This window comes from Piliocolobus tephrosceles, chromosome X (genome assembly GCF_002776525.5).
Source record: "Piliocolobus tephrosceles isolate RC106 chromosome X, ASM277652v3, whole genome shotgun sequence".
Classification (NCBI taxonomy): Eukaryota; Metazoa; Chordata; class Mammalia; order Primates; family Cercopithecidae; genus Piliocolobus; species Piliocolobus tephrosceles.
In genome coordinates this window covers 75744930-75769211 of record NC_045455.1, presented here as the reverse complement: position 1 = coordinate 75769211, position 24282 = coordinate 75744930, and the positions used below count along the sequence as shown (strand labels likewise).

At 46.8% G+C, this 24282-nt stretch overlaps 1 protein-coding gene across 7 annotated transcripts in view; it reads left to right on the top strand.

The window, feature by feature from the left end:
* SLC25A15 (solute carrier family 25 member 15) overlaps positions 1–24282 on the top strand; it is a 42108-nt gene that overhangs the window by 1568 nt on the left and 16258 nt on the right. For 3 of the 7 annotated variants that reach the window (XR_002731006.2, XR_002731007.2, XM_023208888.2), the window contains exons 2-6: positions 2848–2971; positions 9056–9314; positions 14817–14954; positions 17005–17174; positions 18141–18299. Coding sequence is in view for 5 of the 7 variants with exons in the window: in XM_023208888.2 (XP_023064656.1) it covers positions 2917–2971; positions 9056–9314; positions 14817–14954; positions 17005–17174; positions 18141–18299 (781 nt within the window). In the remaining 2 variants the exon portion in view is untranslated. Of the gene's footprint in view, positions 1–2847; positions 2972–5934; positions 6058–8650; positions 8966–9055; positions 9315–14816; positions 14955–17004; positions 17175–18140; positions 18300–19253; positions 22145–24282 lie in introns of those variants that run through there. The other 4 variants (XM_023208886.1, XM_023208885.1, XM_023208884.2 and 1 more) reach the window with 4 other exon arrangements.

The window sequence follows — 24282 nt, the reverse complement described above, 5'->3', positions numbered from 1 at the left end:
AAAAAAAAAAAAAAAAAAAAAAAAAAAAAAAAAAAAAAAAAAAAGAGATGGAGTTTCGCACTTGTTGCCGAGGCTGGAGTGCAATGGGCGCGATCTGGGCTCACTGCAACCTCCGCCTCCTGGGTTCAAGCTATTCTCCTCCCTCAGCCTCCCTAGTAGCTGGGATTATAGGCATGGCCCAGTACGCCAAGCTAATTTTGTATTTTTTTTTTTTTTTTTTTGTTGAGACGGAGTCTGGCTCTGTTGCCCGCCCAGACTGGAAGACTGGAGTGCAGTGGCCGGATCTCAGCTCACTGCAAGCTCCGCCTTCCGGGTTTACGCCATTCTTCTGCCTCAGCCTCCCAAGTAGCTGGGACTACAGACGCCCGCCACCTCGCCCGGCTAGTTTTTTTTTCGTATTTTTTTTAGTAGAGACGGGGTTTCACTGTGTTAGCCAGGATGGTCTCGATCTCCTGACCTCGTGATCCGCCCGTCTCGGCCTCCCAAAGTGCTGGGATTACAGTAATTTTGTATTTTTTAATAGAGACGGGGTTTCTCCGTGTGGTCAGGCTGGTCTCGAACTCCCGACCTCAGGTGATCCGCCCGCTTTGGCCTCCCAAAGTACTGGGATTACAGGCGTGAGCCACTGTTCCCGGCCTATTTATAGAATTTAATGTGTTTTAAGTTTCACTCACCTAACAGGGTTTAATTCATATGAACAGACAGAGTGCGATGTGATGTGACTTTCCTTCAAAGTTAAGAGAGAAGTGTCTGTGCCAAAAGAAATAAGCGCGTTGAGGTTTATCTAGGAGGCCACATTGGACTTGCCTCTGTAGGTCTTCTCAGTTGCCCCGGTTTTTTTCTTTCCCTAAAATACAGGGTTGGGTGTTTTGTGTTGCCTTTGGCCAGGTTGAAATACTCAGATTAAGTGTTGGTTTGTAGGCACAGGCCTGAAAGGACAGGACTTTGAACTGAATCATCTGTCACTGACAGTTGGGTGGCTTTGGTTGACCTTGTCTTGCTCCAGGCCTTAGTTTGCCTTCTGGGAAGGGATTAGGAGCCTGATAAACTTTTTTTAAAAAATGTTTTTTTGAGATGAAATCTTGCTCTGTCACCCAGGCTGAAGTGCAGTGCCACAATCTCGGCTCACTGCAACCTCCGCCTCCCGGGTTCAAGTGATTCTTCTGCCTCAGCCTCCCGAGTAGTTGGGACTACAGGTGCGCACCACCACACCGGGGTCATTTTTATATTTTAAGTAGGGAGGGGGTTTCACCATATTCGTCAGGCTGGTCTCAAGCTCCTGACCTTGTGATCCGCCCACCTCATGCCAGCCCAAAGTGCTGGGATTACAGGTGTGAGCCACTGCGCCTGGCCAGGACCCTGATAAACTTTTTTAGGAAGATACCAGATGGCCGCCACCTTTTCAGCCTAGTAAATGGTCCTGTCTCTCTGATCTATCAACAGCATATAAATCAGTGTCTTGCACTTCTAACTTAGTTGCTTTATTAAGTAATGTGCTGTTGCCACTGGTTTAAAATTTTTTGTAAATAAAGGAAGATTATTGAAGTCTGGTCATTGGCAAAATGCTTCAAGAGGTTTAAACAACTTCTCCGCGGCCAGTGTTTCCTGTTGACGTTCAGGGTGACATTGGTGTTAGGAGGGCACTTGGTGTTCATCTCTGATCCAGCACGATGGGTCACACGGCTCCTCAATGTGATGAGGAATAAGTTGTTCCTTATTATTTGCAAATAAGTTACTGGCACGGTTTGAAAGTTATACAGGATTGGTTGTTGAGTTGGATATTTTAGTCAACGTTTATTAAGCCCACGCCTCAACAGTGGTTGACTTTTGTCTTAAGGGAGAGAAAGAAATTCTCTTTTTCCCAAATGCCCAAGGTTCCAACCCAAACATACTGAATCAAGATTTCCAGAAGAAAGTCCTGGCAATTTGGATATTTAATAAGTACTCCAGGTGATCAAGCGGATTTGGACACAACGGGCCAGGTGTTGTATCTCAAAGTGTGAGTTTGTGGACTGGCATTGTCCGCCTCACTTGGGAGCTCATCAAAACAGGCAGAATCTCTGGTCCTGTCCAAGGCTACGAAATCAGAAGCTGCATTTTATTTAGCAAGGCCCCCAGGCGACTCCTGCGCACGTTCACATTTGAAGGGCTAGTGGACTGTGGTGACAGGAAGATGTGTGTGACAGGAAGGTGCCTGTGCAGGGCCTTGTTCTAAGAGCACGTGACGCTTGTGCACAGTGGGGCGTCCCATCAGTCCGATGTGGCTATTTGTGACTACCTTTGTTTTACAACATTTTTATTATTCACCTTGTACAGATGAGGACTCCCAGCTGTAGAGGCTGAAGGAGCCACGCTGCAGGTAGAGCAGGCATTCACCAAGACGTGTGTGATCCCAGGGTGCAGCTCCCACCCTTGGCTGTCTGGGTGTTCCTTTCCAGACCTACTGTCTTGTGAGATCCCCTCAGGCACCCAGCACAGGCTGCTGTCTGAATTTAGAACTGAGCCTGTTCAATTGGTGGCTCAATGTAGGCCTCAGAAAAAACAAGTCTGATGCGGTTTGGTACTGTGATTGGCTTACTTATTTGGTGTTCATTTTTTCAGTTTTCAGAAAGGTCACTTGAAGTGCTGCTGGTGGCTGTAGCATTGATACGCAGGGAAGGTTTTTGATCTATGAGTTTTCCAGGGGGCAGTTGCTAAGCTGCACTGATATCTTGAGCCCCTTTCCTTTGGAACGATGTGGAGCCTAGTTCATAGCTCCCAGAAGTTTAGGTTCCATAATTTGGCTGCAGGCCTAGAGAACAGGATGCTGCAGACTTGGACTAATGGTGAACTCTTGCCTCCCTGCAGGGATATGTGGTGCCTGTCATAAGCTCCAGAGAGTTGCCTTCCACAAGACCAGCAGGAGAGTGGGCAAACATGAAGTCCAATCCGGCTATCCAGGCTGCTATTGACCTCACGGCGGGGGCTGCAGGTACAGTCATGTGCCTTATCACCATGTTTCTGTCAGTGATGGACGGCGTGTCTGGTGGTGGTCCCATGAGGTTATACTACCATATTTGTCCTATACCTTTTCTGTGTTTAGATACATTTAGATGCACAAATACCACTGTGTTATAGTTGCCTACAGCATCCAGTACAGTCACATGCTGGACAGGTGTGTGGCCTAGGAGCCACAGGCCATACGGTCTAGCCTCGGTGTGGAGTAGGCTATGCCATCTAGAGTGGGGTGTGTATGCTCAGTGATAGCACAGTGATGAAGCTGTGTAATGACGCGTGTTTCAGAACATGTCCCGGTTATTAAGCAATGCCCAACTGTAATCACAGAGAAAACCCAGTTCTCTTTATTCCTCAGCTACCCTCTGAATGTGATCAGATGAAAATGGTGTGCAGATATTACCTTTCTCCCCAGAAGCGCTGTGCTTTACCTTTGGGATGAATCCATTTGATGGAAGTATAGTATTGTTCAGAGCGCAGCAGAAGGTAAAGGAGTGTCCATTATTGTTAACACCTTGTGAGTCAGGGTGAGGGGTGGAATGTGCCTAATACAGCTGGAAAACAGCTCAGAGGTGAAGCCCCTTGTCCATTGTCACCTGGCTGGGATATGCAGGTGACGTGGTTCTTCACTTCAAGCCTGGCAGTTTTCAGAGCCCTTGTAGTGCAAAAATAACACCATAGCATCTCCTGGGAAATACCACTTACTGTCGCTGCTAGTGTTGGGAAAGAAAGGAGGACACTCTTAGAAATGTCTTTAAAAGGCTGGGCGCAGTGGTTCACGCCTGTGATCCCAGCAGTTTAGGAGGCTGAGGTGGGCAGATCACCTGAGGTCAGAGTTCAAGACCAGCCTGACCAACATGGAGAAACCACATCTCTTCTAAAAATACAAATTAGCCAGGCGTGGTGGTACATGCCTGTAATCCCAACTACCTGGGAGGCTGAGGCAGGAGAATCGCTTGAACTCTGGCGGAGGTTGTGGTGAGCCAAGATCACACCATTGCACTCCAGCCTGGGCAATAAGAGGGAAACTCTGTCTCAAAAAAAAAAAAGACACGTCTTTGAAAACGAGACTGATAATGGACTGTGTCTTAGAGCCGTGAAAGAAGTTGTAGGATTTGCTGGGAATGTCAGCTGACCTGAGCCTAGAGGCCTAAACCCAAGAGCCTGAGGCTCCCCCGGCACAGGGAGGTGCTGCCTGTGATAAGGGGGTAGTGCTGGCATCGTGCAGGCTACTCCTTAGAAAGATCAGCTTGAACATGCAAGAAGAGCAGGACCCTCAGGCTGAGGCACAGGCAGAATGGCAAGGGCGTGGTGGTAATTTGGTTCTTCAGAGTCCAGAAGTAGGAGGAGCAGTTGGAATGCTGACTGTCCAAAGGGAAACCCTGGACCACCCTGGCCTCCCACAGGATTCTCATAGTAGTTGCAGCTCCCTGGAGTGGGGAGGCTAGAGGGGGTGTTGCCCAATGCTGTCGTTATCCAGCACACCCCCACCCCCACCACTTACAGATGAGTGTAGTCATGAGTGTGGCCACCTCATCAGTCATTTGCTCAATTGTGAAAAAGAAATTGTTCAGAGAAGAACGAAGTGTTTTCCCATGAGCCAAAGGTCGGCCAAGGTATGCTAATGAGGAGGACTGGAGAGAGCGCGTCACCGACACTAATGAGGAGCACTGGGCCAGGGTACTTCTCCCAGGGCAGAACCCACAAGGAGCGTCCCAGCCCCAGATGCCCAGGGAACTGAAGGCTGGTGGGGGTCTGCCGAGTAGTCTCTTGCCCACTGTGTGCCTTTAGGCTACAGCCTCCCAGGCCCCGTGCCCCCTCCCCTCCCCCATGGCACATTGGGGAGGACGCTGACCCTGAGAATGGTGCAACCATCTGCCTGCCCCAGGCCGCCTCTCACCAGCAAGTGAATGCTCTTGGGCTCAGCTCTGTCTCTGCAGTAGGAGGGTGTTTAGCCATATGTAGTCTCAGCTTTTGACGTTTTATGTCTTTCAGTCAGTCTGTCAAAGATCTAGAACCTCTGGTGATAGAATTTAAAAGTCTACCTTTTCCTATTTATATGCATACAGGTATTTGGGTACCACATTTATAATTTACAGTTAGTTTGAAAGAAATTGCAACAGTATGGTTGGGAGCCTGGTATATAAGGCATTTGCTGGTGGGCATGTTTTGAACATGTATTGGTCCCTTATGTGTGCTGACACACTGTCCCCATCACTGTTGGACAGGTATTTCTCCCCGTGCTGGCGACACAGGGATGCCCCTCACCGAGGCAGAGCTGCGATGGGTAGTCTAACTTCTGAGGACAACGAAGCCCATTCCTGGGGGGATGGGATGGGGAAGGGGAGGGAGACTTGGTCTTTAGGTTGGGGCCTGGGCAGAGGAGGTGCCCATCAGTGACACAAAAACCTGCGTTCTGCTGTGAGGCCCATGGGATGCAAATAGAAAGTAGATTCCCACTTTTGAGGATCTTGGAGTCTTTGAATGCTGGAGCTAGAGCGACCTTTAGACATTGTTGGCTCCAGTGCTCGTTGAGTATGTAGAAAAAGGCCCACGAGGAGCAGTAGATTTGTTCAAGGTTATGCAACAAGATGGTGTGAAGACAGGGCAGGATCGAGGTCCCTGGGTCCCCTGTCTGGTGGCGTTGCTGTCTCTGTTTTCGTACTCCGTAATGCGTCTGCGCACACTGGAGAGGGTTAGTTTGGAGCCTTTGGGCCCTGACTTTCTGGATGTGGAACTTGCTGGGCTTTGGGATTTTTCTGCCAGCCATTGGATAGGAGCAGAGGACCTGTAGTGTTTTGTGGCAGAGGTCACCCATGGAAGCGATCCGACTGTAAGCACACAGCCAGTTGCTGCCTGAGGTGATGTGGATGGAGCTTAAATGTGTTGTTGTGTGTATTTCTTCTTTTCCTTTTAAACAAAGTTTTCCCCGCCACACAGGTTTTCAGCGAGCTCGTCTACTCTGAAGTGCTGGGAAGTTCTCATTTCCCTATCTGCAATGGCTGTAAGAGATCTAGGTCCCTAATCAGCTAGGACGAAGAAGGATTTCAAGAACTTAGTTAGGTAATTAGATAATTATTGAAATGGGGGCGTGTGGATCCCAAAAGTTAAATAGTCTTGAAGGGAAACTTGGTACCACTTTAAGAGGTAGTCATTCAGTCACTACTTTGACTACTGGTGCAGTATACCTTGTTTGGCGTAGTTGGGGAATGTGGCATTTCAGATCATTGAAGTTTATCTTCTCAAATGCCAAAATTAAAAACAACCCCAAACCTGTTTTTATTGGAGTTTCTTGAAAATGATATACTTCCCTGCCGTTAAACCTTTACGGATGGCCTCCAGAGGGGTTTGGGGTCTCACCTCTGCTCAAGTGGACCTGCTCCTGTGGTGTGAGTCTGCTTCTCTCTTCTCACCTCTTTGCCTTCTTCAGAGCTGTCCCTTCCCTGAGACACTGCCCCTGCCCTGATAGATTTCCTCTGTATCTCAAGATTTAGTGACTCTATGTCAAGGACTGAAAATCCAAACCACCACCCTGGGTAAAGTGTTAGGTATGACATAGTCTGAGTGCCTTTCCTGCGGAATAAGGTGCTTGGCTGGCCACCACACCGCCTAAAGAATGTTGCTGTTTGTCTTTTAAGGAGAATAAGATCAGAAGTCTGACTTCTAGGCAAGTGGAGAAATATAGTATTTATTCATGGCTTCATGGACTGGATAGATCTTTGAGAACCTACTAGGTGTCAGGCTCCGTGGTTGGTACTGGTGTTCAGAACAGTCTTCTCTCACTTGAGGGCACAGTGAGCGCCATGACCATGTCATTTGTGGTAAATTACACAGGAAGTTAGCTTACCCTCGCAGAGGACGGGCGACAGTTGTTGCTAGCATTTGTACGTTCATTAGCCTCCCCCTTCTCCCTGTTGGAAATGTAACTATCCCAGATATACAGCAAATGTGTATTCTAGTAACCTGTGATGCCTGAACTGTTCAAGATGATCAACTTAAAATATGAATGTGCTGAATTAAATGCTTTATGGCTAGATGCAGCTTATATGCATCCAGGGTCTCTGAATTATGCACCCACTTAAAACATTCTGTCACCTCTTCTCTTGGAATAATTAAATTATTTTAATGTCATTCAGATATCTTTTTATCCTAGCCCAGCAGTACCTGGGAGAGAATGACTCGGGATTAATCATAGTAAAATCATCTTAACTTATATTCCACTAATTCAGAATTGGGGATTATTTGGCAATTAAAGGCAGAAGTGGGTCATTCCTCTCCTGGAAGAAATGAACAGTAACGATGGGCTCACACAGATCATATTGCTTGTTGCTTAAAAAACAGATCAAAGACCAGGCGCGGTGGCTCATGCCTGTAATCCCAGCACTTTGGGAGACCGAGGCGGGCGGATCACGAGGTCAGCAGATCGAGACCATCCTGGCAAACACAGTGAAACCCCGTCTCTACTGAAAATACAAAAAAATTAGCCAGGCGTTGTAGCAGGCGTCTGTAGTCCCAGCTTCTCGGGAGGCTGAGGCAGAAGAATGCGTGAACCCAGGAGGCGGCGGAGCTTGCAGTGAGCGGAAATCATGCCACTGCACTCCAGCCTGAGTGACAGAGTGAGACTCCGTCTCAAAAAAAAAAAAAAAAGAGATCAAGCGGTTTTCAGACTCTTTAGAAGTGTTGGCTTATTTGCCAATAAATAATTGAGAATTATTCTTAATATCCCTTCCCCCAACTCCACTTTCCAGAGTTTAGATGGAATAACTATGTATAATGTCAAAGTCAGGAAGTTGCATTTGTCAAATATTTTCTATAAGCTTTCTTTTGTATTTTGATGAAGCTTTAAGGGCTCCTCTCAGGTCCAGGAGGAGATGGTAAATGCTAACCACTGGGACTTCCCACGACACCAACCCTACTACAGGGTGTGGGGATGTTGTAGGGTGGTTACAGTTCATTCCTTTTCTTCTGTTTAGAACTTTTATTAAAATGATTTCACGTGGCTGGGCATGGGGGCTCACGCCTCCCAGCATTTTGGGAGTCCGAGGCAGGAGGATCATTTGAGGCCAGGAGTTTGAGACCAACCTTGGCAACATGGTGAAACCCCATCTCTATGAAAAGTACAAAAATTAGTCAAGTGTGGTGGTGGGCACCTATAATCCCAGCTACTCGGGAAGCTGAGGCACAGGAATTCCTTGAACCTGGGAGGCGGAGGTTGCAGTGAGCTGAGATTGCACCACCGCACTCCAGCCTGGGTGACAGAGCAAGATACCATCTCAAAAAAAAAAAAAATTATTTTGTGCAATGTAGACTTTGCTGTATTTAATATTCTTATAAAAGTATATAAATAAAGGATTTAAGCTAAGCATAAATAAATTTCAGTCCATTCTCTAAATACACGTTATTAATCGGTAGAGCTCAAATTAAAGAGGTTTTTCTATAGAATGAAATATTTAGCTCTTTGGGGATTAATTAGCCAGACTCCTTGTTTCCTTTCTGTGGTGCCGGGTCTGATCAGTCCCACTGGGCGTTAGGCAAAGTGAGTGATGAAGTCTTCCTAGGTTTCCCCTCCCTTTCTGTGGTTTCCGTTTCTCGCGCCCACGGTAGCCGCTGGTTACTAACCACTTACGTAGCTGGTGCTGTGCTGAGCTTTCCTCCATTTTTATTTAATCCTCATGCTAACCCTATGAGGTGGCATGGATGAGGAGCTGAGAAGTTACACGGCTTGTCCAGGATCTCGCAGCAAAGCCATAGTCCCTCTGACCTTATTGCTCAGGCTCCTACATGCTCACTGCACTGTTGCATCCTCTGTCTGCCACTGTTGAGCACACGTCTGTCTCTCTCCCCTGCCTGGCATGAGCTCCTTCAGGGTGCGACTTAGATGCCAGGCACATCAAGGACCTGCTGTAAATCATTTACTGGACATGGCTGGAAGGTTTTGGAGGAAAAGAGGTTGAAATGAACTGAAGCAGGGGTACGTTCTGGGATAGGCTGCCTGTGCCTTCTTTCCATAGATAATGGAAATGTAGCCTCATACTAGAGCAGTCATCTGTCCTGATTCCAGGGGGCACAGCATGTGTACTGACCGGGCAGCCCTTTGACACGATGAAAGTGAAGATGCAGACGTTCCCTGACCTGTACCGGGGCCTCACGGACTGCTGCCTGAAGACTTACTCCCAGGTGGGCTTCCGTGGCTTCTACAAGGGGACCAGCCCAGCACTAATCGCCAACATCGCTGAGAACTCAGTCCTCTTCATGTGCTATGGCTTCTGCCAGCAGGTGGTGCGGAAAGTGGCTGGATTGGACAAGCAGGCAAAGCTGAGGTGAGTCAAGGACACACACTTTATTTTATTTGAAAAAACCCCACAAAACTGGCAAGGCATGGTGGCTCATGCCTGTAATCCCAGCACTTTGGGAGGCAAAGGCAGGAGAATGGCTTGAGGCTGAGAGTTCAAAACCAGCCTGGGCAACATAGCAAGATCCCCATCTCTACAAAAAATAAAAATTAAAAAAAATCTACTGTTGGAAGGTCACAATTTTACTGACGCCTTATGTGGAAGAACATTTCCTTTTTAAAAAATAACTGCTTTCCTTTTATTTATGAAGTTATACATTGTCATCATATAAAACTTGGAAACCACATATGCACGCCACAGAGGAGACCTGCTCATCATCCACCACTGAGAACGAACCGCCCTTCGGTTTCAGTTTTCTCCAGTAGAATGCTGTTCAAATGCAGCTGGCGGTGCTACCTCTCGTCAGCAGACATGCTGCACTAAAACTGTAGATGCCGCTTATGATCCACGTTTTAGCTTTTCTTTCATTAGCAAAAAGCAGAGTATTGGAAGAGGTTGTCTGAGCCAGATGAATTTGAGGAGTTTTAGGAAGGGTCGGAAATGTTTGCAAAGATACAAGGGAACCCACCTTTCTCTGTCCAGATCTTCCCAAAACATCAGACTTTGCCGCGTTCTTGGTCTTGCCTTGGGTATTTATTATATAGAGACTAAAGAGAATTCGGAAACCACTGGGATGTTTAGCTATCCCTGCTTTGAACGTTGATTTTATTTTCTACCACTTAAAATTATTATATAAGCTTCAAGATTGCCAAGGGCAGTCTTAGTTATTTCAGTAGGAGTTTGAAACCTGATTGCAGCTGCGGGTCCCACACAACTGACTTCGGTTCCTTGTGCACAGCAGTGTTCTCTGGAGGTGCCTGGAGGTCTGAAGGGTGCCCTTTTCTAGGCAGGAATTCTGCCATGATGAGTAGAGCTTGAGGTTTGGGACTGGATACGATTGCCCAAGAAGACAGTGTAGACAGCGAGGAGGGCTGAGCATGAATGAGATGAGCCTCCAGCACAGAAAGGGCAGGCAGAAAGGCAGTAAAGAAACAAGCAGGGCACAAACCAGGAGAGTGTGGCGTGCCATGATGGAGACTGAATGAACAGAAGCAAAAACCACAGGCGACTATAGTTTTGTTCCCTGTTGAAGGAGAGACACTCTATTAGAGAAGACCTGGACTTCAGTTCAGTTCAGTTTCCTTAGCAAAGGACAAAATGGGGAGGGAAGACAGGGGAACAGTAAGCAGCCACGTGAGATTCTGGAGAAGACCTGTGTCTTCTGAGCAAAGCAGCCCCTCCAGCCGCAGGACAGACAGTGACTTCTGTCGTGGATGAGTGAAACCACTGGGGATCTGGCCCTGCCTGCCCCTCCGCTTTCTTGCTTCCTTAGCCTGTGAACAAAGTGAAGGACAGGTAAGAGCATATTGCTTTTCTGCTGAGAACAATCTAATACCTTACAGCTGCATTTCCCCACACTACTTTCAGAACACTGAATTGCTGGGTGTCCTTAAGAAAGAGTTGGGAAATTACGTCACAGTGTCTCTCTCGTGAAAAATCACCCTGGGTACATTTATTTCATGTAGTGTATGTGGTATTTAGTTCATTAAAGATGCTTAAAGCTGGGCACAGTGGCTCACGCCTGTAGTCCCGGCACTTTGAGATTCTTAGGTGGGCAGATTACTAGAGCCCAGGAGTTTGAGACCAAGCTGAGCAACATGGCAAAACCCCATCTCTACAAAAAATACAAAACTTAGCTGAGTGTGGTAGCACACGTCTGTGGTCCCAGCTACCGGGGAGGCTGAGGTGGGAGGATTGCTTGAGCTCAGGAGGCAGCGGTTGCAGTGAGATGACACCACTGCACTCCAGCCTGGGCAACAGAGCAAGACCCTGTCTCTCAAAAAAAGAAAAGATGCTTAGTTGTTTTGCAGTAAATAAACCATGCTGATTAACCTTGTCTAATCCAGTGCTCATCTTTTTTGAGCTTGGGCCTTTTTGTTCTTTTTCCATTCTGAGGAACAGTGTTTGCCTGTTACCTGTTGGGGAAATGCTCTCTTAGAGTCCACAAAGCTCTGACATGTATATCATGTCTCTGTAGCCCCGTGATCCTGTGAGAAGAGCAAGGCAGATGTTCTCTCTCTAAGGGATGGAGGAACTGAGGTGCCGATATTGACATGCGCAAGGTCACCCCGCTAAGGACTTGGACTTGGGTCCTCTGAGCTCCTGCCCAGTCTCCTTTCCATCAGACCATGGTTGGGGGTCTGGAATGTTTTATAAGGGTCAGTTCTAGAGAGAAGATTAATCAGGAGCAGTGAAAGGAAAGAACTGCTTGTGAGAGCCTGTGGTGAATTTCTGCAATCACATTGTAAATATTTGTCTGTTCCCGGTTTCAACATGACCTAGAGTGTTGTTCTGCGTTGACGTTTTGCTGGACAGGGTCTTACACAGCAGGAGTGCTCAGGTACATGTTTGTTGAATATATGACAAACGGATGATTCTTACAAAATCCCATCCGATACTTATTACCATTTCAATTCCAGTTCTACACATTCGTACTCTGTGCAGAACCAGGGGCCCATGCACCTCCTTCTGTGCACTAGTCGACGAAAGTGTTTATTGGAAAGCCAAAGTCCACTGCATATCTGATTTGACCGTGTCCTTGCACTATAATGTGCTTGGTGTTCGTTCAGATGTCTGAGCCATTATTATATCTTCAACTCAATAGACTTCTACATTTATTGACTGCCACCTTTGTCCTGGCAAACTTGGCAGACCCTGGTTAATGCTCCTAATTGACTATTGCAGGTTAACAGAGAGTCCCTGAGGGAGGCCAACTGTGGATCTGCAGGCAGACTGAAAGACAGCAGAAACCATTTTAAGCTTTGGTTCTAACAAGCTGCTAAGGAGTGAAGTGAGGGAAAGGAGTGGACTGAACAGCATCGGATGGTTTCCACAAGCCATAAAAGCGTGTGCAAGTACATTTGTGTACCTGGTTCTTCTTTGTTAATGGTTTTAGGCTTAATTCTTTAACATCAAAAGGAAGTCCGCACTGCAAGCAGTGTCTTCCTACTGAAAGAAAGCCCCACTCCAGGCCAAGTCTTCTGAAAGATTTGGGTGTATCAAAGGCCAGCTCAGCCTCTGGGAACCCCCCCTTGCATCTGGCCATGGCACAGAAGCTAGACCGCCAGGGACTAGCAAACCAGGGCCAAGACTAGCGCCACCTTGATTTTATACTAATCTTTAACACTGGAAAAACTTTAGTACCCCTGAATATGGTAGGTCCATCTGTGCTTTTTTTTTTTTCTTGAGAATGGAATCTCACTCTGTTGCCAGGCTGGAGTGTAGTGGTGCGATCTTGACTCACTGCAACCTCTGCCTCCTGGGTTCAAGCAATTCTCCTGCCTCAGCTTCCCAAGTAGCTGGGACTACAGGTGTGTACCACCATGCCCCCCTAATTTTTGTATTTTAGTAGAGATGGCGTTTCACCATGTTGGCCAGGATGGTCTTAATCTCTTGACCTCATGATCTGCCCACCTTGGCCTCCCAAAGTGCTGGGATTACAGGTGTGAGCCACTGCGCCCGGCTCCGTCTGTGCTTTTGCTCAGTTTGGAGAAAAATTGTTAGGGGATTATCTCTCTACCTGGGTAGTTAACTGAGGAGATTCTCACCCACCCTTGGGGGTTTTTGGAAATCTGTGAGGGCGATCTTGGCTGTCCAGTGAGAGCGCAATGCCAGCATTGAATGGGTGTCAGGGAACCAGTTCAGTCCTTCCTGCCCAATGAAGGATTGTCCCACCCCAAATGCCAGTCATGATCCTATGATGCAACACTCTTCCGGGGCTGGAAGGGACCTTCTATCCCGACTCCCGTGAACCATGAACTCACAGAGAAGCCTTTCTTTTGAAACACTTCTCAGACTTCTCCCCAAATCCTTTTTTTTTTTTTTTTTTTGAAAGAGTCTCACGTGTCACCCAGGCTGGAGTGCAGTGGCATGATCTCGGCTCACCGCAACCTCCGTCTCCCTGGTTCAAGCACTTCTTGTGCCTCAGCCACTGGGGTAGCTGGGATTACAGGTGTGCACCACCAGGCATGGCTAATTTTTAGTAGAGGTGGGGTTTTGCCATGTTGGCCAGGCCTCGAGTGGTCTGCCTGCCTTGGCCTCCCAAAGTGCTGGAGTTACAGGTGTGAGCCACCATGCCTGGCCTCCCCATATTCTTGAACTCTTACTGGATTCCAGTTTCATAACCCTGCTAGTGATCTTTGGCAGCTGGTACTAAATCCATACAGGAGGCGAATGTTTCTGTGTTTGTATTTGTGCATTCATTGCGCTGCCTAGTTTAGATTTCCAGTTTAGCCATTTCACCTAATACCATTGAGCTTGCAGACTTGTACTGGCTTCACCCACTCCTGTGGCACCATTTTACCCTCTTCTGTGTTGCTGAGGTGGTAGGTCATCAGCTGAACTGGAAAATCTTTTTGCGATGCAGCAACTTTTGGTTAAAATTTTTTCTGGGTTTTCATCTGTGGCAGTTACATTGCACATCTGGCTGCTCCAGGTTGGATTGTGGGCATGTGGGGATAGTCTTAGAGCCTAGTTTCATTTAAAACTTAGGGCAAATACACTGAAGTATTAATAGTGCGTGTTTTTCAGTGGGGGACTATGGGTAATATTTTTCTCCTTGCCTTTGGTTTTTTTGTGGAGTTTTATTTTGTTATGTCGCGATGTATCTTGGCTTTGGCTGCTATAACAGAATACTACAGACTGAGTGACTAAAACAAACATTTCTCATAGTTCTAGGGGCTGAAAAGTCTAAGATCAAGGTTCCAGCAGATCTGGTGTCTGATGAGGGCTTGTTCTTAATTTGAACATAGCCATCTTCTCACTGTGTCCTCATATGGCAGAGAGTGAGCGATCTCTCTGGCCTCTTCTTCTAAGGGACTAATCCCATCACAATGGCCCTGTCCTCATGACCTCATCCATACCTGACTATTCCCAAAGGCCCCATCTAACACCATCACCTTGGGGGAATAAAATTCAGTCCATAGTGCTGTGTGTAATCAAAAGAATACGGGTGTTGCAGTCAGGAAGACCTGGGTTCACATCTTAGCACTGCCACTTAGTAGCTGTGTGACTGGCCACATTATCTCATCTCTGTCACTTCCCATAGGGAATTGGGGTGCTACTGTCTGCCTTACAGGGTTGTGGGATCCTTAGATGAAACAGCACATGCAAGTTTCCTTCCTTCCATCATTGTTTTAGACATGGAGGTCTCTCTTTGTTGCCCAAGCTGGAATGCAGTCATAGCACTGTAGCCTAGAACACATGGACTCAAGTGCTCTTCCCACCTCAGTCTCCTGAGTAGCTGAAATCACAGGTTCATGCCCTCACACCCAGCTCCTTACCCTGCTTTATCACCAGAGTGCCCTCCATGTGGTGGGTGCCGAAGGAATGAAGAAGCTGAGGGGTAACTGTCTGCTTGTGTGCTTTCAGTGATCTGCAGAATGCAGCTGCCGGTTCCTTCGCCTCTGCCTTTGCTGCACTGGTGCTCTGCCCCACGGAGCTCGTGAAGTGCCGGCTGCAGACCATGTATGAGATGGAGACATCAGGAAAGATAGCCAAAAGCCAGAAGTAAGCACCACTTGGGCACAAACGTCAGGTCTCTATTGCCCTAGTGAATTGGATGATTTCTCATTTTATATTGTACTAAAGTGGCAGATGTGGAAACCGATTAATCTACTCAAAATATTGTTTCTAGAATGCTTTCCCCTATCAGTCAGAGATTTTCTGAAAGGATTGGCTGTGATTAGACCCACCATCCACTGCACAGAAAGTCTTAGACAGATATTTAATACCCCAGAACTGGAGAAACTAGGAGCTTAACACCCTTTTTGGCCTCTTGGAAACATGAGGCATGATCTTCAACCATTTTTGGAGGTACATAGTGGGTGGCTTTTGAACTTTGCCTTAGACCTGAGCCTTCATAAGTGCCAATTTGGATTCTGAGATGAATATTTGGTGCCCATTTCCAGGTTTCACATGGGTATTCAGGCTGATTGCCCCAGTTCCTAGAGGTAGCTTTCTTTACCCCCACTTATCCCCAGTCCTTCAAGTGTACCTGCAAATGGTCCAAGTTCTGAGAACATTAATCAATACTTTTGTAAGCATAGCCACTCTTCAATGATTAAATCACTCTCTAGCTCACTCTTGAAAACACATTCCCATTATCCTCTGAGAGTGCTGTGTCATATACAATTTGATTTACTTGAATTGGAAAGCAATTTATTATCCTTATTAATTTATTGTGCCTTATTAATTGCAAAACTTGCCTACTTACCTTGACATCTGGCCGAGTTCTGACCAAGGATATTGCTGTGGTTAACAAAGCCTATAAATCTGCTGGAAAAAAGCAGTAGATAAATTGACCATTTTCAGGGATCAGTCCCCACTCAGTGAGAATGGGGTTTGGAAGAGTGCCCTGTTTTCTACACCCTTGAGACACATTACAACCAACTTGAATCTAATATTTATTGCGTAGAAGTCCAAGAGTATAAGTCTTTAAAACTTTTTATTCAAATATACACATAGTATCATGAATGCACATATAAGTCACAAGTATGCAGTTCTGTATTTAGTGATACAATTTATGTACCTTTGTAACCTGTGTCCAGATTAACAAATAGAACCTTAACAACACCCAGGAAGCTGCCCTCATGTCCCTTGGAAGTAATTCAAGGTAATTAAAAGATAGTAATAGTTATATCCAAAGGACTTAGGCAGATAGACACCTTGAATTATCAGCTGACTTTGTATTTGAGGTCTAGCACTGTTCACACAAAGCATATGTTATGGTAACTTGGGACTAAGCCTCGGATGTGTTGAGCTGCATTACTTTTGTTAAATTCCATGTAGCAGTGCTGCAGGAAGGGCTGGCTGATGGGGAATACCTGACAGTGCCTTCTGAAGCTCTCAGAAGGAAAATAGTTATTAAACGTCTGTGGCCTTTATTACCTTGGGACTTGATCCTTTATCTATCCAAGCCAAGTCCCCTTCTCGCTGAGAACAAAGTGAGGAGAGAGGGATTCACTGAGTTGCACTGAGTATGTGATTTCTTGGCCTGTTTTTAGCAGGGATAAACCTGCCCTGGTAGCCCCCCATTATGAAGGGGAGTCAGACAAAAAGTTTTCTGTGTTCTGGCTGCTATAGGAGCAGGGCTGTGATCTGCTTAGAAGAAATTCTCTTGCATCCCTGGTGCTCTGAGAAATAAATTCTTGGTGCTTCTGCATAACAGGAGCTATAACTTGTTCTCAGAATTTGTCTTGCCTTCAAACAACATTTACTCCTTCACTCATTTCTCTGCACTAAAACAACACAAATCCTATAAGCACCTGAACAGATTTCCCAAAAACACACCAGAAAGATTGAGGAAATAGGAATCACGGTGATAAGGGACCGGGCAATACAATGCCATTTTATGCTTGCTGAGTTTAGATAATTCCTTCCTGTAAATAAATTTCCTTCCCACAGAAGGATGCCTTGTAGTCTCAGTTCCTGGCTCTTCATTTAGAAAATCAGCTTCTTCCTTGCTAGTGCTTGATCAGATCTGTTAACTGGTTGCAAATGCCCTTGTCCTTTCTTCCTTCCCACCTGCCATAACCGTGCTCTTTGTGTTTCCTCCCAGTACAGTGTGGTCTGTCATCAAAAGTATCCTTAGGAAGGATGGCCCCTTGGGCTTCTACCATGGACTCTCAAGCACTTTACTTCGAGAAGTACCGGGCTATTTCTTCTTCTTTGGTGGCTATGAATTGAGCCGGTCCTTTTTTGCATCAGGGAGATCAAAAGATGAACTAGGTAAATGTGTTTGCATTGACAGCAGTGGGGTGTGATGGCGTCTGCTCCTTACAGGTGTGGTTTCTGTGGATTCTCTGTGGATTCCTTTGTGCTCTCCTCCCCACATTGGTGGCTGCATCTGGCACAGGGAAGCTTCTGGATGCCAGAAGGTAACATGGTGGCAGGCAGTTGATAGCACCCACCCTCCAGGCCTGATAATTTCCTTAGGACAGGGCCTGAAGCAGTACATCCCAAACTTTCTTACTGGAATAAAGTTTGTTAGTTTTTCTGGATCTATTTTAGGGGAGAGGAAATCCAGAAATGACTTTCCCAATTGGGGAATCACCTATAAATAATCTTGAAATAAGCTTAGAACTTGGTAATCTTAATAGTGTTTTGAGAGCCGCGAAAACCATAGTTCTTTGTAGCTTATCATGTTTAGCTGGTTGGTATCACTACATGCGATGTTTGGCTCACATAAGTGAGTTTTTCTTACCATCTCCCTCAGTGTGTGTTGAATCTATTCTGTGGTTAGTCAAGCTCCCAGACTTAACTGCTATGTTTAATAAAAACAATTTTGGCTTTTAATGGTAAAGGAAGAATCAGGGCTATTAAAATACTTAGGAGTGAGAAAGTTGAAAAAAGACATAGATTGTGTTTGGCCTGTCTTCTCCCCACTGTAGGGGGTTGCCACTCAACTGGAGGCCTGCTGGTTCATGTGGGCCAGCCCTCGATACCTCAGTGACCAAACTAAATACAACTTGTACTTGGCACAACCCAGGGGTAGACCTGGGCTACCAAACAAAACCTTGTGTTCTTAGAGCTTGGTAACAAGAGCTTTGACAGTTTCCTCAAAGAATTGTATTCTGCAGCATTAGCACTTTTATTTTCATCTACCTGCAGCCATTACTACATTGACCTCTGGAAATGTCACATCAGCTGTTCTTGAGACAAAATACCATTTGCTATTTTTTTTTTTCTCTCTAGGCCCTGTCCCTTTGATGTTAAGTGGTGGAGTTGGTGGGATTTGCCTCTGGCTTGCTGTATACCCAGTAGATTGTATTAAATCCAGAATTCAAGTTCTTTCCATGTCTGGAAAACAGGCAGGATTTATCAGAACCTTTATAAATGTTGTGAAAAATGAAGGTGAGTAAATACCTGTTTTTCAAGCATCCATATACATCTTAAAATCTGAGATATGGGCCAGGCGCGGTGGCTCATGCCTGTAATCCCAGCACTTTGGGAGGCCGAGGTTGGCAGATGACGAGGTCAGGAGATTGAGACCATCCTGGCTAACACGGGGAAACCCCGTCTCTACTAAAAATACAAAAAGATTAGCTGGGCATGGTAGTGGGCACCTGTAATCCCAGCTACTGGGGAGGCTGAGGCAGGAGAATGGCGTGAACCTGGGAGGCGGAGCTTGCAGTGAGCCGAGATCGCACCACTGCCCTCCAGCCTGGACGACAGAGCAAGACTCTGTCTCAAAAAAAAAAAAAAAAAAAAAAATCTGAGATATGAACTTCTCTGTTTTGATTGTAAAAAGAAAGAGGACAGTAACACAGAAACTTTGTGTCCCAAATAGAGCACAGATACCTTGTCTATTACTCATAGTAATCCTCCGTTAAATCTGTATGACAGGTAAAGTTTTACAAAGTATTTACACCTTCCTCCCTTATCTAATTCAATCTTCATAACCACCCTGGGCAGCACTAATACTATAAACAGGTCTCTGGCTTCAAGGTTGGTGCTCCTGCCACTGCCCAGGTGAAGCTGCAGAGCTGCTGCCACCTCTGTCTCCATAGTTGCCTCCGTCTGGCCATCTCAGGCCTCAGCTCTGCCGCATCATGTACTAAGCGTGAACCAAGCATGGAATTGGGGTATGTTACCTGAGCATCAGTCAGTTTTGCCAGGAGACCTGATACTTGGCCTTGTTTCTGTTAGTCTGTTTAGGGAAAGCGGGGAATGCATCCTTCCGTGACTTGTTGGTTTCCAGCACTGCTGTCTGGGTTTGCCTGTGTAAATATACCTGTGCTGTGCAGCTGCGTGGGTGTCCCCAGAGGAGGGATTGGTGCAGTCTTTGATCGCCCTTTTATTTGCTAGGAATAACGGCCTTATATTCTGGACTGAAACCTACTATGATTCGAGCATTCCCTGCCAATGGAGCACTCTTTTTGGCCTACGAATATAGCAGGAAGTTGATGATGAACCAGTGGGAAGCATACTGAAGTGTCTTGGTGGGCCTGAGCCAAGCACAGGTGTTTGAGGACTACAGTTCATCTCAGGGTTTCTTGGAGTACAAGACCAGTTTGAAGTTATTCTGATTTCTTGGGAATTTCGCTTTTTGTCTTCCCTTCTACCCTACATCTTAAACTTTATGGAAGAACCTCTATTTTGCATCATATCGTTTCTGCCCATAATCGTACTGAAATAGAAAAGTCACTGCTCTTGCTCTTAGTAAAATATAGAGTGGTCAGTAGCTTTATGCACCTAATTCAAAAGGCAGAATGTAGTTCCTACAACCTCCACTTGTACATGCAATTTGGACAGTTATGTGTTGAGGGAAATACTATGTTTATTTCAAATATCAGAAAAACCCAGAGGTGATCATTTCTCATGAAGATGCTTATAAATGGTTGCTTAACTCATTCTAGATGTAGGGTCTGCTTAATGGATGTACTTTTCTAAGTGGTTGATTATTATTTTTTTGTTATGTAGTCTCACTCTGTCACCCAGGCCGGCGCGCAGTGGCATGATCTCAGCTCACTGCAACCTCTGCCTCCTGGGTTCAAGCAATTCTCTCACCTCAGCCTCCCGAGTAGCTGGGATTACAGGTGTGCACCACCATGCCCAGCTAATTTTTTTTTGGTATTTTTTGTAGAGACGAGGTTTCACCATGTTGTCCAGGCTGGTCTTGAACTCTTTACCTCAAGTGATTTGCCCACCTCGGCCTCCCAAAGTGCTAGGATTACTGGTGTGAGCCACCATGCCTAGCCAGTGGTTGAATTTTTAAAAAACTGTTCATGGGGTACTTGAAAACTAAAATATTCTTCTAGATTTGTAAGACAGTATACCTGCATACTGGTGTGGCTTCCACACTTGAGTAAAAGCTTCAGAGTAGGCATCCTAGATTTCCCCAAGATGCTCTACTTTTAAAATAGTGCCATTCATTTTCTTGGTGGGATCATATTCCACACTGACTATATTGCTAGGGGTGGCCCAGAGGGTCAGGCCTTTGGGAAAGAGCACGGCCTTTACCAGCTTCTCTTCTCTCCCGAAGAACTTCCCCTCTTGGGCTTTAGATTGAGGAAGGGGCTGAGTGGTGGGCAGTGCTGCTATGCTTTGATGAAGACCTAGGTGGCTGGCAACAGCTCTTACCTTTTGTCTCTGGGTCCTGGCCTGGGTAGGATTCCTGGGTGTTCTGTTGGCTCATTTGGGGCCATCAATCCACTTTGGACCACTCACTGTCTGCTCTGCCTCCACCAATCAGAAACCCTTCCAAGGAACAGTGAGAGCCAAAGCCAAGAGAAGCCTCCTTCCCTATTTGGTGATTGTGTGACCGTGGGTGAAATCCTTTCTCAGAGAGAACTAGAAAGAACTCAGTGCTTGTACTCCATAGTGAGTAATGTCAGGGCTGACCCATCCTGAAGCCTATCTTGCCATGCTTTTACAGCGTTGGAGGCTTCTCCATTTGGTACTGGCAGTCAGTAAGTCTTAATGATGACTGTATATGGGATATGAGTTTATAAAGCAATGCAACATAAGCAATTGTAGGCCAGGCGCAGTGGCTCACGCCTATAATCCCAGCACTTTGGGAGGCTGAGGCGGGTGGATCACAAGGTCAGGAGTTCGAGAACAGCCTGACCAACATGGCGAAACCCCATCTCTACTAAAAATACAAAAATTAGCCGGGCGTGGTGGTGTGCGCCTGTAATCCCAGCTACTCAGGAGACTGAGGCAGGAGAATCACTTGAACCTGGGAGGCGGAGATTGCAGTGAACTGAGATTGTACCACTGCACTCTAGCCTGGGTGACACAGCAAGACTTTGTCTCAAAAAAAGAACAGAAAAGAAAAGCAGTTGTACTTAACCATGCCATATATATGTGTTCACTGACCAACCAACCAAACTCCACACTTCATCTGATCCCCCATAGACTTGGGGATGGACAGCTGTTCTTTGGCCATATGGTATAAGAGGGTCATTCTTGTCACTACTAAAGTTAACCTTGTCATTTTGTGCTGCTCCAAGACCAGCAGGGTATCTTCCAGTAAAGTGTTCCTAAGCAGCCTGTATACTGAGTGCAAGCAGGCTAACAATTTGAATAAGAGTCCATACCATGTATGTGTTTCTGTCAGCAGATACAAGACCTCCAGGTTCCTTAAGCTTTTTGCTGTCTATGAATCCTCTGTGGCAACTGTAGTCATAGAGCCAGAAGCCAGAGGGTCAGGGACATGAGGGACTGACAAACAGCAGGGGACATCTGGGGAGGAGATCCCTGTTATGTCTCTTGTGCCACAGGGCTATTATGGCTGGTCTTCCATTTGCTTTTTCTTTCTTTAAGTGAAAACCATTTTTCTACTTTGCTTTTCTCTCCATACTTAAATGGTCAGTAGCTACTGAGTGGTGCTTTATCTGAATAGGCCTGAATTGAAGCAAAATATAAATGGGACTGGCTTTCCACAGGAAGTAAACTGCTTCAGAGCCCACAGTCCCCTGCTCAGTGCCCAGAAACAAGTCAGTCATCCCTGTTGGCAGTAAATCTTCCCACAGGCCGTCCATTAGAGATTTTATATATCTTCAATAGAAAGAGTCTGAGGCAAGTGGGAGTGAGGAATGGAAGCTTAGGTCGGGAGAATGTTTTTTTCATTCTGTTTGCTTAATTCAGAGTCCAATTTGTGCTATTTCATACCTGTACTCCAGGCAGAAATATAACTTGAAAATACTGTGTCTAAAGAAATTTCAGTGTTCTATCATTAAATTATTTACTTAATATTTGAGTCTGATGAATTTCATTGAAGTTCTTTACATCCATGTTAGGAACCAACTGTCAGGAATGTTAAAGAGTGATGTGTAGTAGTGTTTCAAGGCAGCGGTTTTATTGCAACAAGCATTGTATTCAGTCAGCAAGACACCTGATGTAATTTCACTATAGGTGACAAAAATATTTCTATGCACTGAAGTTATGGAACTTGGCTCACTAGAATTACTTTCTCCCTCCACCTGTTTTTATCCCTCTATTTTAAAAAATAGTTAAACTGTCTCCTCTTAAGTTTTGGATGATTCCATTCCAAGTTACTAAATTCTACTTAAGAAAACACATATCTGAAGTGCCAAGATGGCTGACTAGAAGCAGCTCGTGTGCGCAGCTCTCACAAGAGGAGACAGAGTGGTGAGTGAACACGAGCTCTTCAGGTTGATCATCCAGCAGGCAGTGTTGGGATTCATCAAGGAAGCAGTGGTGAGTCACGGAGAGCAGAGGGGAGTAAGGCAGGACAACCGCCCACCTGGGATTGGTGCAGAGCAAGGGGAGGCTCCCTACAGCAGGGAAAGGGTGAGTGAGTGAAGGCTCCTGGGGACACACGCTTCTGCCATGGACATTTGCAATCCCCGGGCACAGGAGATCGTCCATGACTCCACTTGCCCTCCCCCCGCCACACACACACCCTGGGGCTCTAGACTGACACAGAGAGCTGCTTGGAGTCTGGGCAGAGCCACTGCTCAAGCCAATGTGGATCACTGAGCTGCTATGGCCCCAGCTGCCATAGTCCGGCCAAGGTAGGCCAGGCTCTCTCATGTGCCCCTAGGGGCCATCTCCATGGTGCTGAGGAGTGGACAGACTGCAGGCCTCACCTCCGCTGCACCTTGCCAGGCAAGCCCCACTGGCCTGGGCCTCCATCGCAGCCATCCTACCCCCTGCCTGTACACTCCAGCTGGTCACAGCCCTCATTTCTCTGGGATGGAGCTCCCAGAAATAACCAACAGACCCTCTGCCCTGCCGTGGCCTGTGCCCCTGCTGCCCTCAGGCTGGAGAGGGAGCAAAAAGCCCAACAGCTGCCATGGGCCTCCAGACTGCCACAGCTGGCATATGGGAAGGCAACCCAGACCGTTTTCCACATGAGTCTCTGGTCCTGCTGCTACTCACTGGGCAGGATGCCTCCTGGCTTGGGCCCCCAGCACAGCTCCTGCCTGATCACCAGTTGGTGGTGGCTCTGTGTTTCTCTGGGAGGGAGCTTCCAGAGACAACTGACAGGCCTCTGCAGTTGCTGCCACCACAGTACCCACTCTTGCTTCCCTCAGGCTAGGGAGGGAACAAAGAGCCTGACTACTTTCTCAGCATCCTACAGAGAGGCCAGACTGTCTTCTAGGTCGGGTTGCCTGACCTCCCTGCTCTTCAGGCAGGGCCCCCAGCTTGGGCCCAGCCGCACAGCTGCCCCAACCCTGGCTGATAACAATTGGCTGTGGTTTTGCATTTGTCTGGGGTAGAGTCCCCAGAGGCAACTGATAGGCCCTTTGCCATTGCCACTGCCCGGGTCTACACTCCTGTTGTCCCTAAGCTGAGGAGGGAACAAAAAGCCTGAGCTTGCCCTGGGGCTGCAGTGTGGCAGCTTGGGAGTGCCAAGGCGAGATCTGTAGCAGGCACTAGAGCAGTAGAGGAGCCCACACTCTCAGAGTACTGAGAAGGCTGTTACATGAACCTGTGGGCTACCACAGCAGTGGGTGTGCCTCCCTATGCAGGGCCAGCTGGCGGGAAAAGGGTGGCCTATTTCCCTACCTCAGCCTCTGCCTGAGGGAGCACACCTGACAAAAGAAACGCGGGCACAGTGCCATTGGTTGGAAGGGGCTCCCCCAGGGCCCAAGAGCGGACCTGATGAGGTGGTCACCCGCTTCCCACTGTACTGCAGAGCACAGCCAGAAACACCAGGAAATACAGAGAAGCCCAGGGGCTAAGATCTATCTACCGACCATTACTCCTAAGTGCCATCTACTGGAATTCAGCTCAAACTACAAAAATAGTTTGCTGATATACCTTCCTGTAAAACCAAGCTAAGAATTCAAGCACAAATAAAGACCCTGCATGTAGTCTTGGCCCTCGGAAAACATGAAGAAATACAGCCAACTGACTATGCTCA